Source organism: Sinohyriopsis cumingii, chromosome 2, assembly GCF_028554795.1.
Source record: "Sinohyriopsis cumingii isolate HCF-2022 chromosome 2, ASM2855479v2, whole genome shotgun sequence".
NCBI lineage: Eukaryota > Metazoa > Mollusca > Bivalvia > Unionida > Unionidae > Sinohyriopsis > Sinohyriopsis cumingii.
The window spans coordinates 114,853,311-114,867,356 of NC_142962.1; the positions used below are offsets into that span (position 1 = coordinate 114,853,311).

Genomic DNA, 14,046 nt, shown 5'->3' on the forward strand with positions numbered 1-14,046 from the left:
AATTTTGACAATTTTGAATGATATAACAATATTATGTGACTTTAATGCTATTGTTCTTATTCATCCGGATCATATGTTCTTAGAAACCTCGTGTGCATTACCTAACACAAAATAAATAATAATAAAAAAACATGTATGCAGTAACTTTTCCATAAGTTTCCACCTATCTCCAAGTGATGAACTTTCCCGTGTAATCTGAAGAAAAAAATAGCATTGACGTAATCTGTAATGAACTGTCGTTAATAATACGTACAAAATCAAATGTTTCATATACAATTCATATTAAATCAGAAATCGAAAGGTCGACAGTTTCGTTCTTTCTTTTTTCACAGTGAATTTATGGAAGGGTACAACAAACACATGAAGAGGTTAAGAAAGTATCTGACCGGAGATTCTTCTCGACCTGAATCAACGCTGTCCTCTGCATATTCCAGACCAGCGTCTTCCATTAACTCAGATAGCAATAAAGAAAGCTACAAAAGGTGATGTGCTGTCGATATTTGTACGAGACAGTCAGTTTTGCAATAAAATAGAGTCAATATTGCCTAATCAAACCAATCACCATTTTCACAACGTCAGAGGTTCCAATATTACCTTAAAACTAGTATTTTCTTTATCTGTACCTTTTATGGATTTCAGATTTCAATTTTAGCAAATGTTGCTTCCTGTTTTTGTATTTCTGTAATTTGTATTTCCTCTTGCATATCTTTAATGTTATCAGTAGCAACATTATTATCTAACTGTGCACTTATTTCCTTTAAATCGCATACATTTGCCTCATTTTCTGATATCAACCATCTGCATATTGGTATTTTAATATAACAACACCAGGTGCTTCAATGTACCCTTCCATTTCCATTCTATCCTGAATCATAACAAAAAACGAATTCGTTTATGAAATTTATGTGTTTATTATAACTGACTATTAATTAGTACAGTTGTATCTGCTGTATTTCTTGACATTCAGCAGAATCAGTTGAAGCCATAACAATTAGAGATGTTGCAGCGTATGATAGTGCTTGAACGATCCTGCTCTTCTATCAAACTTTCATAAAGCTGCATCGGAAATTTCCAATACCTGTGCGCCAAATGCAAGCTTTTCGAGATTTTTTTTATTGTTCATGAAAAACTTTTCATAGCATTCTCTTCCCGATTTGCAATCTTAACTGTATTTGCACTATTATCATAATAATCTTGTTATTAGAGTTTTTCTACATTTTAGAGTGTCATTTCTTTACAAAGTATTCCTCTTAGTTGTAATCCTTGAACCATCTAAAAGGCGGATCATTTAGTTATAAATTGTGTCATTTGATGTAATTAGATTGCAATCCTTGAAAATCCATCAGCCAAATCTTTGTTCTGTCTGAATTATATGCATATCCTCATAATATGAACGGATCAGTTCTTGTACCAACATCATACATATCATGCGTTTCAAATATTCAAGTCCGATATACATTTTATAATTTATATGGAACAAAATCAATTTGAAAAAGAAGACGAATTTATTCAAGAAGATACTAAACAATTTGATAAACAACTGAAAGAAAACAAACGGCAGTCAATATATGATATAGCTATTGGAACTTGTAAAAGATTTGATGGAAACTTTTTGGCAGAATAAGAACTTGAAATGGTGGATTAAAAAGGTAAAGAAAAATTATGAAATATATTTCACTGCCAAAACAGCAAATATAACCAAATTAATATCAGATATTATAATTTGTGCAATAGCGTCGATCATAAGCAAACTACTTCCAACATAATAGATTTAAATAGATTGCAGATAGGTTTGTATATATGATTATATGGTTAGCCAATGGTTCAGATAGTCCAGATGACATTTATCTGTCTAATTACGTATACATGTGTCTGCATTGTCTATTAGTATTGTATCTGACGACCATTTAAAATTAAACAAATAAGACTTTAAAAAAGTAATCAGGACATAAAAGAACAGGATAGTCAAAGTAAACAACACATAAAAATCAAATTTAAGTAGAAATAATTACTAATAAATAAACAGTGTATCAATTATATTCCGATGAATCGACCTACAAGCATGTGTTGATACTAATGGACGATATGTTGGTTTAATATCACCTGTTTATTAAAAATGTGCAATTTTGCTGCATGCAAATCTTTTCGGAACACACCTGTATACATTTAGACACTTACCGGTATTTGTTAATAACCATATGTAGCCCTAAATTCAAAATGACCACAGGACAGACGATTGTAGTCTTCCATGTGGATTTACAAGTCGTCAAACAGACAATTTGTTCCGGAGACATTATGCACATATCGCCAAAAGAGCCCTTCAGTCGACGGTAGCTCAACAGCCGCGATAAATTCCGGAAGATGTTTAAAATGCACACGTATGTGTGCAGACAAGATTGTCTGCATATTTTAGCAGGTTTTAATGAATAGGCGATCTCATCCCCTAAACCCCAGTCAATATCATTACAGCTGTGCTGCTGATTTATCGGCCTTCATCTTCTTATAAATAAGAATTGAGTTTGCAATGAGTTATTATGGCTGCCAATATCTATGTTCTAAATTTTGTAGGCAATCAATACACAATGATGTTACCAAAGATAATAACCCTGATGATCAAGATTTTAAATAAGCAACTGAGTAATCATTTTGAATGAATTTAATATTTAAAACTATTATCATTGTGAACATTATTAATATTATCATCAACACCTAGGTGTGGAGTATTAGTCTAACTAAAATATATTGTTTGTTGATTAATTCAACTATATTTAGTACATTGAACAAAGTTCATTATTAGAATTGTAACCTTGCCAGTATTTAAACATTTCCTTGTGAAAATTCATCAGTATTGCTCACATAGTTGGCATTTCCAGTAGCAAAGATAGATCAAACTTTATTTAGAATTAGATATCGGCATCAGATTGCTGTAGGTTAAGGTGATTTGTTTATAACGTTCGGGCAACAGTGCCGAATACGGAAATTCAAAGGTGGTTGATTAAGAAAGTATTGACAGAAGAAAACAAAAAACAAATGTGAAGCACACCAATTATGCATTAACACCAACTCAGGTAAACTATATATTTGCTGATTTTGATAACTCATTTTACATTGGAAGATGCAATATCTACAGTAACGTATCTAATAAATGTTTTATTCAAAGATAACTGCAACATGAAAAGAAAGGATATTTAAAAGAATGGTGTAATTACTACATGAGAAACACTAGTTAACCATGCAAACATTTGTTTTCACAATATTTTTTATTGCAATCAACATAAACGAATTCAGTAAACCAGCACAGATAACAAATATTTGTTAAACCTTTAATCACATTTTTATTTGTACCATGTTCGCAACATACATATTTGATAGGAACTTTGCATTGAAAATTGGCGTTACGCTAACAATTGACACTGAATTCACAATATTTGTAAGTGAAATTACAAAAAACATTACTTGATATCGACAAACATAATCCCAGTAGATCTTGATTTGCAACAAGAAAATCGACAGTCAGATTTTAAAATGTTGATCATGGAGTAAAATCACCACAAAGTCTTAGCAATATCTTAAGAATGTATGAAATATAAAAGATAAATGACGATTTGGAAATGAAATAAACAAATGTGGATCTTCGACAGTCGCAGGTGGTGTTGGAATGGCATAATTACCAACATGGATAAATAGTAAAAAATACAGGTAGTGCATTTGGATATACAGCGAATAAATAATATAAATAAATAACAAATAATATCTAACAATCTTTTCAGGTCTGAACAAACAAAAACTGTCATAAGAAGTTATATAAACTAATGGATGTGCAAGCAAAGCATTTAAGAATGCAATATTAAGCTGCGAAGAATGTATATGGTCATAAAAATTACATGTAAATAAAATAAATTATTAGAATGAAAGATTATCAGAAATACATAAACCAACCTTGATTAACTGAAAAATTTCAATTTTAACATCTAATAAATGAATACAACGAATCACTATATGACTGAGTTTATAAGAATATGTACACAGCCTCCAACACAAAAAATCTGAATCATTTTATTCGCAACAGAGAATTGTACTTGTATATTGTTTATATAAATTTGTTTCCGGATATCAGAACAGACAGTTTAATATTTTCACAGCTGGTATGAATTAAACATATAGTAAATAAATTATCATCACAAATTTATCAGGTTTTCAGATCTACGTTGTTACATCTGACTAGCTATTAATGTATACGGGTTCTGATGACGAGACTAGATTTTTCTCAGTTGTAATCATTATTGTTTGGAATTTTGCTTGGATCTGTTAACCTTTAAGAGGCATACCTAACTTTTTGGTTTGAGTCTGCTACCCTTTAATAGGTGTACCTTTGGTTTTTTTGGAGGGGGTATGATACCCTTTAATAGGAATGCCAGGCTTTTGGTTTGGGTCTGCTACCCTTCAATAGGTATGCCAGGCTTTTGGTTTGGGTTGAATACCCTTCAATAAATATGCAAGGCTTTTGGTTTGGGTAGGCTACCCTTCAATAGGTATACCAAGCTTTTAGTTTGGGTCGGCTACCCTTCAATAGGTATACCAGGCTTTTGGTTGGGTAAAAAGCGTCTCATAGCAACACTTGGTTCTGTGTGTTCGAAGCCTTGTGAGTAAGAAAGCTCAGGTTAAAATTTAGACAAGTCTGACGTTCTCGAACTTTAATTAAAATATATCTAGAGTCATAAAACCTCCTGGAAGTTTTCATGGCTCGGATTCATTCCAGGCACCATGTTTAAAAGTTGCGTTGTGAGATTAAGCTTTTATTTACATTTTTTATGAGGGAATACAGTTAATAAATAAACACGTAAACTTTCAAATGAATCATTACACATTATTTCTGTACCCATAACGGAGCTCTACATTATCATTTAAAACCCTATTTATAAGTGTTTATAAATACTTACAGCAGGAAATTTGCGGCTATTAAAGAACAAGTGGGTTAATAAAAATCGTCCATTATACTGTATTTGATTCCACAGGATATTTTAGTAACAATATTTGATTTGATATTCAAGCTAAACCAACCCTGTACTTGAACATATTTCAGTCTATACAAATGTTCTCTGCAAATTTTACATTTATAATGTTTTACTTTAGAACTATATCACAGAGGTAGATCTATATTATCGTCGTCGGTCTGTTGGTTACAGATCTTATTGAAAAATTCGAAACTCGTATTTAATATTTCTGAGGATTTATTTACTATTTTAGGTCTGAAGAAAATTCGGGAAATCTGTTACAAGTGCCTGTGCCCCCAGGGACATCAAATCGACCAGCTTCCCAGCCATCTGTTCAAGAAGAGCCATCAGATCTTACCATTCTTGTTCCATCATGAGCTACAAAATCAGCCAATTACAATCAGTGGTTCCGTCATGAGTTACAAAATCAGCCAATTACAATCAGTGGTTCTATCGTGAGATACAAAATCAGCCAATTACAATCAGTGGTTCCGTCATGGGTTACAAAATTAGCCAATTACAATCAGTGTCATAAGTGCCAAAGACATTTTATGTAACTGGCTACCGCTTAATTTATTCAATGTCGCTTTTCAGCTAGCAGGCGATATTTAAATCATATCTCGTTTTGTATTATGAACGTAGTCTTGTTATTGCTTCTGGAATATAGGACTGATCTAGAATTTAAGATCAGTTGACAAGTACCATTAATTGCCAATTGGCTGGATTAATCAACCACAAAACTCTTCTATACGAAATAGTATTCTATCATCCAGATTTTGTAGAAGAAGTACCTACATCAGTAAGAAAAAATTAGATGCCGCACGCCTGGCGTGAAATCTTTAAAAATGTCCTTAGGATGGGTTAGAAAAAAATATACGTTGATGAATTTTGCTGGATCACACCTAGACGACCATAATCAACCATACCTTGCAAATTTACCTCCGGATCGACATCAACCAAACGGAACAGCTAAAAGTATAGCTACTATATTGCATTCAAATAAAACTTTTCTCCATGATGGGATAGACTTGTCTTTCTACTCCTGTATCTCAGATGTACCATGATACAAATTAATATAGCTCTTCGCATTGACGCAGCCATTTTTGCGGGAGTGGGGAGTGGGCGAGTACAATACTGCAACAAATGCGACGTATTATGACAATAGCAAATGTCTCGTTAAGTGCAGGAACTTAACATGACATATGATGTAAAGGTGTCTCTACTTTGTATGCATACACGTGTGTGATTGAGAAATCCACAAATTGCAGGGCAGATAACGATGATGAATACTAATAAAATCGTAGTATTTAGCTTTGAAATTTATTCTCTGAGGGCGAGTATCTCTTTGCACATTTGTGCATGAAAAGTAAAAAAAGGTACAGTACCGCCTTGGCAGACTATACCCAAACTAAGTACATGTACTTAAAGAATCTGCGAAGCCAGTGGTTCTCAACCCCCAGGTCGACTTTCTGGAAGGTCGTGGAGTGTCGCCATTATTATATTTTTAGAGTTGCAAAACTTATCAACATGTGGAAATAGGTTCGTGAGGCTCAGAAAAAATACTAGTCTTAGGGTCGCGGCAAAAGAAAGAGACTCGGAACCACCGAGCTAACTGTTGCAGATTGGCACACATATATAATATTTTAGGAACCTGAAAAGTAGTTTTTACTAGACCCCTAAAGGTTCGAGTTCTATATTTTGTTTTTCTTAAGCAATGTATAGAGATATATGGATTTTATTCACCTAAAATAAAACCTACAACGGAACTCAGCCAAACTGATTTTGTCCTTTCGCTTATGTTCAAATCGTTGCGAATGGATATTTCTTCCTAGTACGTCGTTGTGGTTTTTGGACGCAAAGTTGTGCAGACGGATGATAGAGCGTATCATTTAAATTTTGAGGCAGATACATCATGGATAGTATATTGACACTGTGTCCACTATATGGCCGCCTGGTTAGTACGATTGTAGTGGGATACATATATATGCCGAAAAACTAATCCAACAATTCTAGGACTCAAAGATTGGAACATAATAACTGGCCAGTTTGTGGGACACTGTACAACTGATCACATTTCATTTGGGTGCAGATTACCATTCTTAAGTACTCTTTTCGTCTCTAGATATTTCAGTGTCTGTGAATACGCAAGAAAGGTCACTGCATTGACAAGGAAAGCACGTGCACATGTTACCAGGCAACCACGGTAGAATAACCTAATCCCGCCTTCCTGATAGCATTTATAGGCACAGTCCAAAAGTCCTTTGTACTCCCCATTGCAGTCTGCTTGATAGCGGCTCTTTATTACGTCAACTGGTAGTATAGAAAACCACGTCACGGATCCAGCCACACCTCCCGCGAGAAGACTTGCAATGATTCCTTTGGAGTCAGTCAGTCTTTTCTCGTGCATTTTGGCATTAAGGATTTCATATGTCAGACAATAAATCCCGTATGTAGGAATCTCTCTAACCGCCATGGCAACTCCGCCTTTATACATTCCAACCAGCCCTCGTTCTTTAACAATGGCTGCAACACAGTCAATAGGTCCTTTGTATAGCTTCATGGAATTTGGCTTACTGGCTCCTGTACGAATTATGTTAATAGTGCCTTAAATTAATAAACAATGGATACAAGTAATACGGGCAAAGTAGTCATAATATAAAATGACATCCAATCGGTGTTTTCTAAATTTTATGTTATAATCTATATGTATTGAGTCGAAGAAAGATTGAAACACGGCAAAGGTATCTTTATTTTGTGTATAATTTTTATCTCAAGCGAGAAAAGGGTTACGAAATTTTAATATATTCGTACCGACAAAAAATCCAAAATCACTTTACGGCAAATTACCTACCGATGTCGTGTGGAATTTGTGACTGCAAGACAACTTTGACGTAGTCGACCGGTATCACAAAGGCGATTTGAGCGGCGCCACCTACGCACCCTGCTAGATATAGGTTCAGGTAAGAGCTCCGTCGTTTGGTTCGATCCTTTTCAAGAAACTTCAGTGTGTTGCCATATACACCAAAGAACACAGAATTCAGTACACCATATGATAACACAGGCCAAGATAAACCCCTGAATAATCCTTGCACCTGCCAGAAAAAAATCCATTCTGATCTAAATCAGATCTCCATAGCCCTACATGGAGATCTAAGAGACACCGATTAAAGTTCATATTTGGTGTCCTTTGAAATTACCAGTCGCTAATTTTAGTAGCCTATTATATATAGCGTTGCAAATTCGAATTGAATACAATTTTCGTTAGAAGCGACATATTCCGACTTAACGTTTGTCGTTTCAGAAATTTAAAACCTGTGTTTTGACTGGTTAACCACAAGGTCAAAAGAACATGACCTATTATTGATGTACATCAGATCACCAAGTAGGGTTTGGAGACATGATTTTACTCAGAGAAAATAAGTCTAAGTACTATATAACACATTGGTGAATTTATTCAAGCATTTAATGATGTGGCATTAAGTTAAATTATCCTTAATAAAAGCTTTATATATATATATATATATATATATATATATATATATATATATATATATATATATATATATATATATATATATATATATAACACGATAAGATATTTCTGTAAAATGATCAAATCACTATGTTTGAACTGAGATGGTGATTACGTTTGTGAAAGGGTACAGTATATTTAAACAAAGTTTTACCTATCAAAATACATCACATGTGCCAATTGTTTATTGTAATACTACTCCATCCTCAATATCCTGGCTACCGACCCAAAAAAGGTCAGTGTTTGGTTCAAACAGTTAGATCTATGAGGTAACTTAGTTGCTCTTAGAGAAGCAAAACAACTTTGCTATTTTGTTTTCCTTGTCAAATGAACACAAAATCCAACATAGCCCTTCCAAATGAGTACTGTTTTCTCACCACTAGCATGTCTGTATTTTCTATATTTTCTTCCAATTAAATTAAGACAACAATGCCAGAATTAGGGGTTGTCATGCATCAATCAAGGACCGCGTGTTGCAGACCCCTGATCTAGAAAGTTGTAGCTTCTTCACTATGAGTAGGGCATAAGAGACAACCATAGACGAGAATCATACTTGATATCATCTAGAATTGTATAATTTTGTAGTTTCTTGACGACAAATGGGGCGTGGGAGATAACAATTACGGAAATGTGATTGTGATTGCATTCACTTTATAAACATAGATGAAGAGTTTATAATCCAAGATAAAATGTCGTCATGTAACGATAGCATATAAACGCCGTCATTGATCCTGCAAACAACATTATATACACAAGACTTATAAACAATATGCACAATTATCAAAGTGGTTGTTAAATACGGTTACCTTGATGCCAAGTAATTCAATAAAGAAAAAAATCAGCGAGGACCATTTGAAGCGAATTTATCTTTTAAAGACTCATTATTTGAAAAGCTAAAGAAACTACTTGGAAAGCTACTGACTTTAATAAACGATGATAGAATCACTCATGTGCAGGAATCGATCAAAAGAATATTCACAGAATTTTTAATGCCGATTATTTAAAATTTGTAAAAAAAATTTAGTATTAAGCGTTAAAGATACTTGGCGTTCTCACGACTCATTCGTGCATGATCATGAGAATACAACCCAGAATGTATAATGAATCAATCTCAGAAGAGGATTCTCAACCAGTGATTCAATCTAGATATAGTGTTATGTTCTCGATATTTTTTGTAATTCCTAGTACATGATTTTATCTAATTTTTTTAATTTTTATTCATGGTTGCAAGTTGTACAGATTGTTTTAAGTTAGATTTTGCCTACATGACTAGGGTCTATTTTAGGAATGTTAAGAGCGTAAATGTACATAGGATCTATAAATAGATGTTTCCGTTTGTTTTTGACAATTACTAATAAAAGTCTTGATGGCGACTTTGGGTTAATTTCTCATTGGCTGATTTGGTTTGAACGGTTCTAGATGAATTCAGTAACTTCTAATTCGCTAGACTAGGTTACATGAAAAGACAATTTTCGAAATATTTTCAGCAGTGTGATCTGTCACGTTGGGTTTGTTGGGTACATATAGTCGTAACGGAAGGTTTATAGAAGGAGAGACCTGAGAAATCAGCAATCAGATTCATTCCTATTTTGGAGTCATCCCAATTTTTGTGCTCCTTTTTTATTGTACTTAGACATTATTTGAGAGAGAAATTTTTTTAGGACTGTTCATAGGAAATATAAAGTGTTCATTATTTGGACTACAATATTATTCTGAAACTATAATGAATTGTTCAAAAGTGTTCTGGACAAGGCCATTTTTACAACGTCACGATTTTTTGCTGACCAGTACATTTACGGTTTAGAAATTTATACGGAACGTATTTTTCTTAGGATTCATAGAACTTTATCAGGATTATTTTGGATTCACTTCATAAATACTGCAAGTTTCTTTAACATTTTTATTTATAGCTTTGATAATTAAATCTATTGTTAAGTTTTACAAAATGTGATGGTTGTGCTTCTTTCTGTTACTAAGTTTATGACCATAGACTTATAAAGAAAGCCATTCTGTTCTGACAACAGCAATCGAATTTTAAATCCTGATGATAATATGGCCTCAACCACTATCGGAGCTTAAACTTACTCCCTCCTATGAACTAGAGTTTCTTTAAGCGTATTTTTTCTTAACAGAAAGAAACAACATACATACCTCAGCACTTGGAAAAGCAACCAGTTATTGCTTGGTTAGAGTGTTATCATACCGCAAAGCAACATATAGTAAAATAAAATATCCCCATACCTTTCCGATTGAGCATTAGTAATATGGAACTAGAGTAAAATCTTTCACCATAATATCCAAAGTAAGGATACGTCTTTACTATGTGTTTTCGTGTTCCTGAATATACATTTCGAAGGAAAACCACAGGTGCTTCCAGACCCTAGGCTGTCAGTGTTCATGTTAGCATACAATTAGTGATGAAGTCGAATGATATTTTATGTCTGAAAAAAAAATGCTAAAAGAGTAAGCAGAACTGTAACAGAAAGATAATATCCTAGACAGAAAGCCCCATCTAAAACCTTGTTTTATATACAGTTTTAACAGTTTTCTCTTCTGCCTAGGTAACAAGCAAAGTCTCGTCAAATGACTGATTATGAGTTTAGATAATCCAGTAATTAATATATTAATAATATTTTATATTCAATAGATATGTTTTTATACGCCGGTATTGTGGTCTTATTTTAGCAAATGCCGCTAAAAGTGAGTAGACACTACGCTAATGGGATAATAACTCAAAAATTCTCATATCGCTTGTCGCATCACTATCTGGATACGGATCAGCTATAATCAATTCTGAAGGAATGAATACCTTTTTAATATGTGATAAATCCAGCTCGGAGGATCGTATATATAAGATAGAGAGAGAGATAAAACGTTGTAAGTATTTTTTTTTAAATGAAGCCTGCATAAGTGGATAATGGTCATATGTTTTGAAAGCATACTTGTCTATTTTCGGCGTCGGGATGTATTTGCCACAAATAGATAGAAATTCCTGTCCCTCCGTATTTGTTAAAAATTTTATTTTAAAGAAAATGGGATTATATGAAGTCAAATGCAATTTCAAAGGCTAGGAGCATTCAATCTATTGCTTATGCAAATGGACTCCAGTAAACGCGATGCCGATAAGAATTCAGCTGCTAAGTCGACACTGCATATATAAATGGTCTTCGATATACTCTGTTCTCTGAGCGGTTGGTTAGAGAATAATCTGACAGTAAATTCATTATGTTGTCTCCTTGTATATATATATATATATATATATATATATATATATATATATATATATATATATATATATATATACTATTCGCAAGCAAATGAGTCATTTTGGTAGCAAGAAAATGTCTTTAGATAGTTACAGTGAAGTTTAGTTCTTGTTGCTCATAGCTGATACAAAAAGGCACCGAATAATAATACTAATGCTAATAATAACAATAATAATAATAATAAGGACTTTGTATAGCGCCTAATCTTTAGACGCTCTAAGCGCTTTACAAAATTATGAGTCATCTAGCGTAGGCAATGCTGATTATATCACCTCGACAAGGAACCGTCTTATAAAATTGCTCGTGATCTGATAATGGTAAATTTTGCAGAGTTAAAAAATGCAGGCATCAGATTTCTGATGAGGAGCTGTCCGATTTAGACTACGAAGAATACAATAATATGATAATAGTGGGAAACTGTTATAAAGAATAAAAACAGTACCCCATTTTAGTCCTAGGTTCTGCCATTGAAAGCTACCCGATACCGACAACAATGATACAGGAACGTACTCTTAGGACATATTTAAAAATATGCGACAGAATTTGCCCTTCCACGTTGGACCATAATAGCTCCTTTTTTGAGGTCTGAGGTCTGGGACTAAGTGTGGTGTTTATTCTTGAAGTGTGATATTGACTAATACTATTGCGGTAAATGACAGGTGCATCTAGTCATATAACAGTGATTTCTTTTCTATATCTAGTCATATAACAGTGATTTCTTTTCTATATCTTTGATATTTGTATACCCTTTAGGGCATGCGAAACATTAGCTCTGCTGGCTTAATATCTAAGGGAACTTTTTAGCGTACACATTAAGGCAGTTGTTGAATGTGGTGACATTACCCCTATTGTAATCCCTTCTTGTTGAAGCTAGTGGCTTTTGTACACATAGGCAATAAATTTGGACATTTTCTTTGTCCACAACAATAAACAGCATCCAAATAGAAAAATCAATTTGGCCACAGTAAGGTTACAAATACCATGTAAGATTGTATAAGACGGGAGCCTGGATGATCTAACGCAAAGTAATTTTATTTTAAAATGTACATTTTTCTATGTGTGTTGTTTGCTTTGTTTGGATTAGATCATTAACGAGAAGTCTCTTGGAATTGGTGAAAGCCATTTTGCACGTTTCTTGGACTATTACTGATATAATGATGTTGAAATGATCATCCCTGCTCCTAACATCTTAAAACCTTTTTCTTTTTGGGAAATATTAGGAAGAAGAAAAAGCGAAAGGAAAAATAAAATATTATTTTATAAGAATTCATGACAATTTATGACATATCTGCGTAGACTTCAGTTTTCAATATTCTACTATTTTACAGCTTGTGGACTAGCGGTGTAAATACACTAATTAATCACTTGCCAACATATGATGGTACAACTGTTATTATTATTTGATCCTACAGTGAATTGCAGTGAATGAAGAAATAGAAAATGAAAATGGGTAACAGCAGAAGCACGAGAGGACAGTGATGTTGAAGTTCAAAGAAAAAAGAGATACATGTGCGTCATTCACTTTGCAGGATTCAACTGAATCGCTCACATTTGTTAAAGTCTCAACAAAAAAAAACGAGACCAATAACAGATGGAGAAAGTTAAAAGATCTATGCAAACAAAGGCTGACTCAACATATAGGTTCTGGGTAAAGGATGGAAGATACCGGTGAACAATCACCTGAAGAATATAAGTAGTGAAGTGGGACGGTCTGGGGACTAGGGAACTTCCATGTTAAAAAGGGTATATCCACTCTGGGGACTATGTAAAATTTAACATAGGAGAAAAAAATATCCACTCTGGGGACTATGTAATTTAACATGGAAGAAAAAAATATCCATTCTAGGGACAAGGAGAATTTAATATGGGAGAAAAAAAATATCCATTCTAGGGACAAGGGGAATTGAACATGGGAATAAATCGTGGGACTGTCTAGGGACGAGGGGAAATGGAACAGGGTCGGGACCCTATTTTAATATGGCCCCGACCTGATGGGCCTATGAAAATTGAAACAGGGAGGGGTCTCTATTTTTTATTTTTTAAACAAAAAAATAATAAAAATGGGGCTAGGCAATGAAAGTCAAGATCTTTTCGAGATATAGGAGTGGCACTGAAAAGGGCCTTTGGGTTCATGTTAATATACCCTTAACATAAAGGGCATCTGTGACTTCTTTTTCTTGTCCTATGGCTGCGCCTAACTGCAGGACCATAGATTAAGACTCTTTTGAGGCATCCTTGACGCTCCACATAGATC

General features: G+C 33.8%; 2 protein-coding genes across 7 annotated transcripts in view; one reads left to right on the plus strand and one right to left on the minus strand.

The window, feature by feature from the left end:
* LOC149805639 (uncharacterized) overlaps positions 1-6,012 on the plus strand; it is a 49,688-nt gene extending 43,676 nt beyond the window's left edge. For all 4 annotated transcript variants that reach the window (XM_089950288.1, XM_089950284.1, XM_089950285.1 and 1 more), the window contains exons 13-14: positions 333-482; positions 5,248-6,012. In XM_089950288.1, the coding sequence (XP_089806414.1) occupies positions 333-482; positions 5,248-5,371 (274 nt within the window). In that variant the 3' untranslated portion in view covers positions 5,372-6,012. The remainder of the gene's footprint in view (positions 1-332; positions 483-5,247) is intronic.
* Positions 6,013-6,156: 144 nt separating this feature from the next.
* LOC149805640 (methylated amino-acid transporter SLC25A45-like) overlaps positions 6,157-14,046 on the minus strand; it is a 46,627-nt gene continuing 38,737 nt past the window's right edge. For 2 of the 3 annotated variants that reach the window (XM_089950291.1, XM_089950289.1), the window contains 2 exons: positions 7,846-8,086; positions 6,157-7,598 (listed from right to left, as the gene is read on the minus strand). In XM_089950291.1, coding sequence (XP_089806417.1) covers positions 7,063-7,598; positions 7,846-8,086 — 777 coding nt within the window. In that variant the 3' untranslated portion in view covers positions 6,157-7,062. The remainder of the gene's footprint in view (positions 7,599-7,845; positions 8,087-14,046) is intronic. The other variant, XM_089950290.1, reaches the window with a different exon arrangement.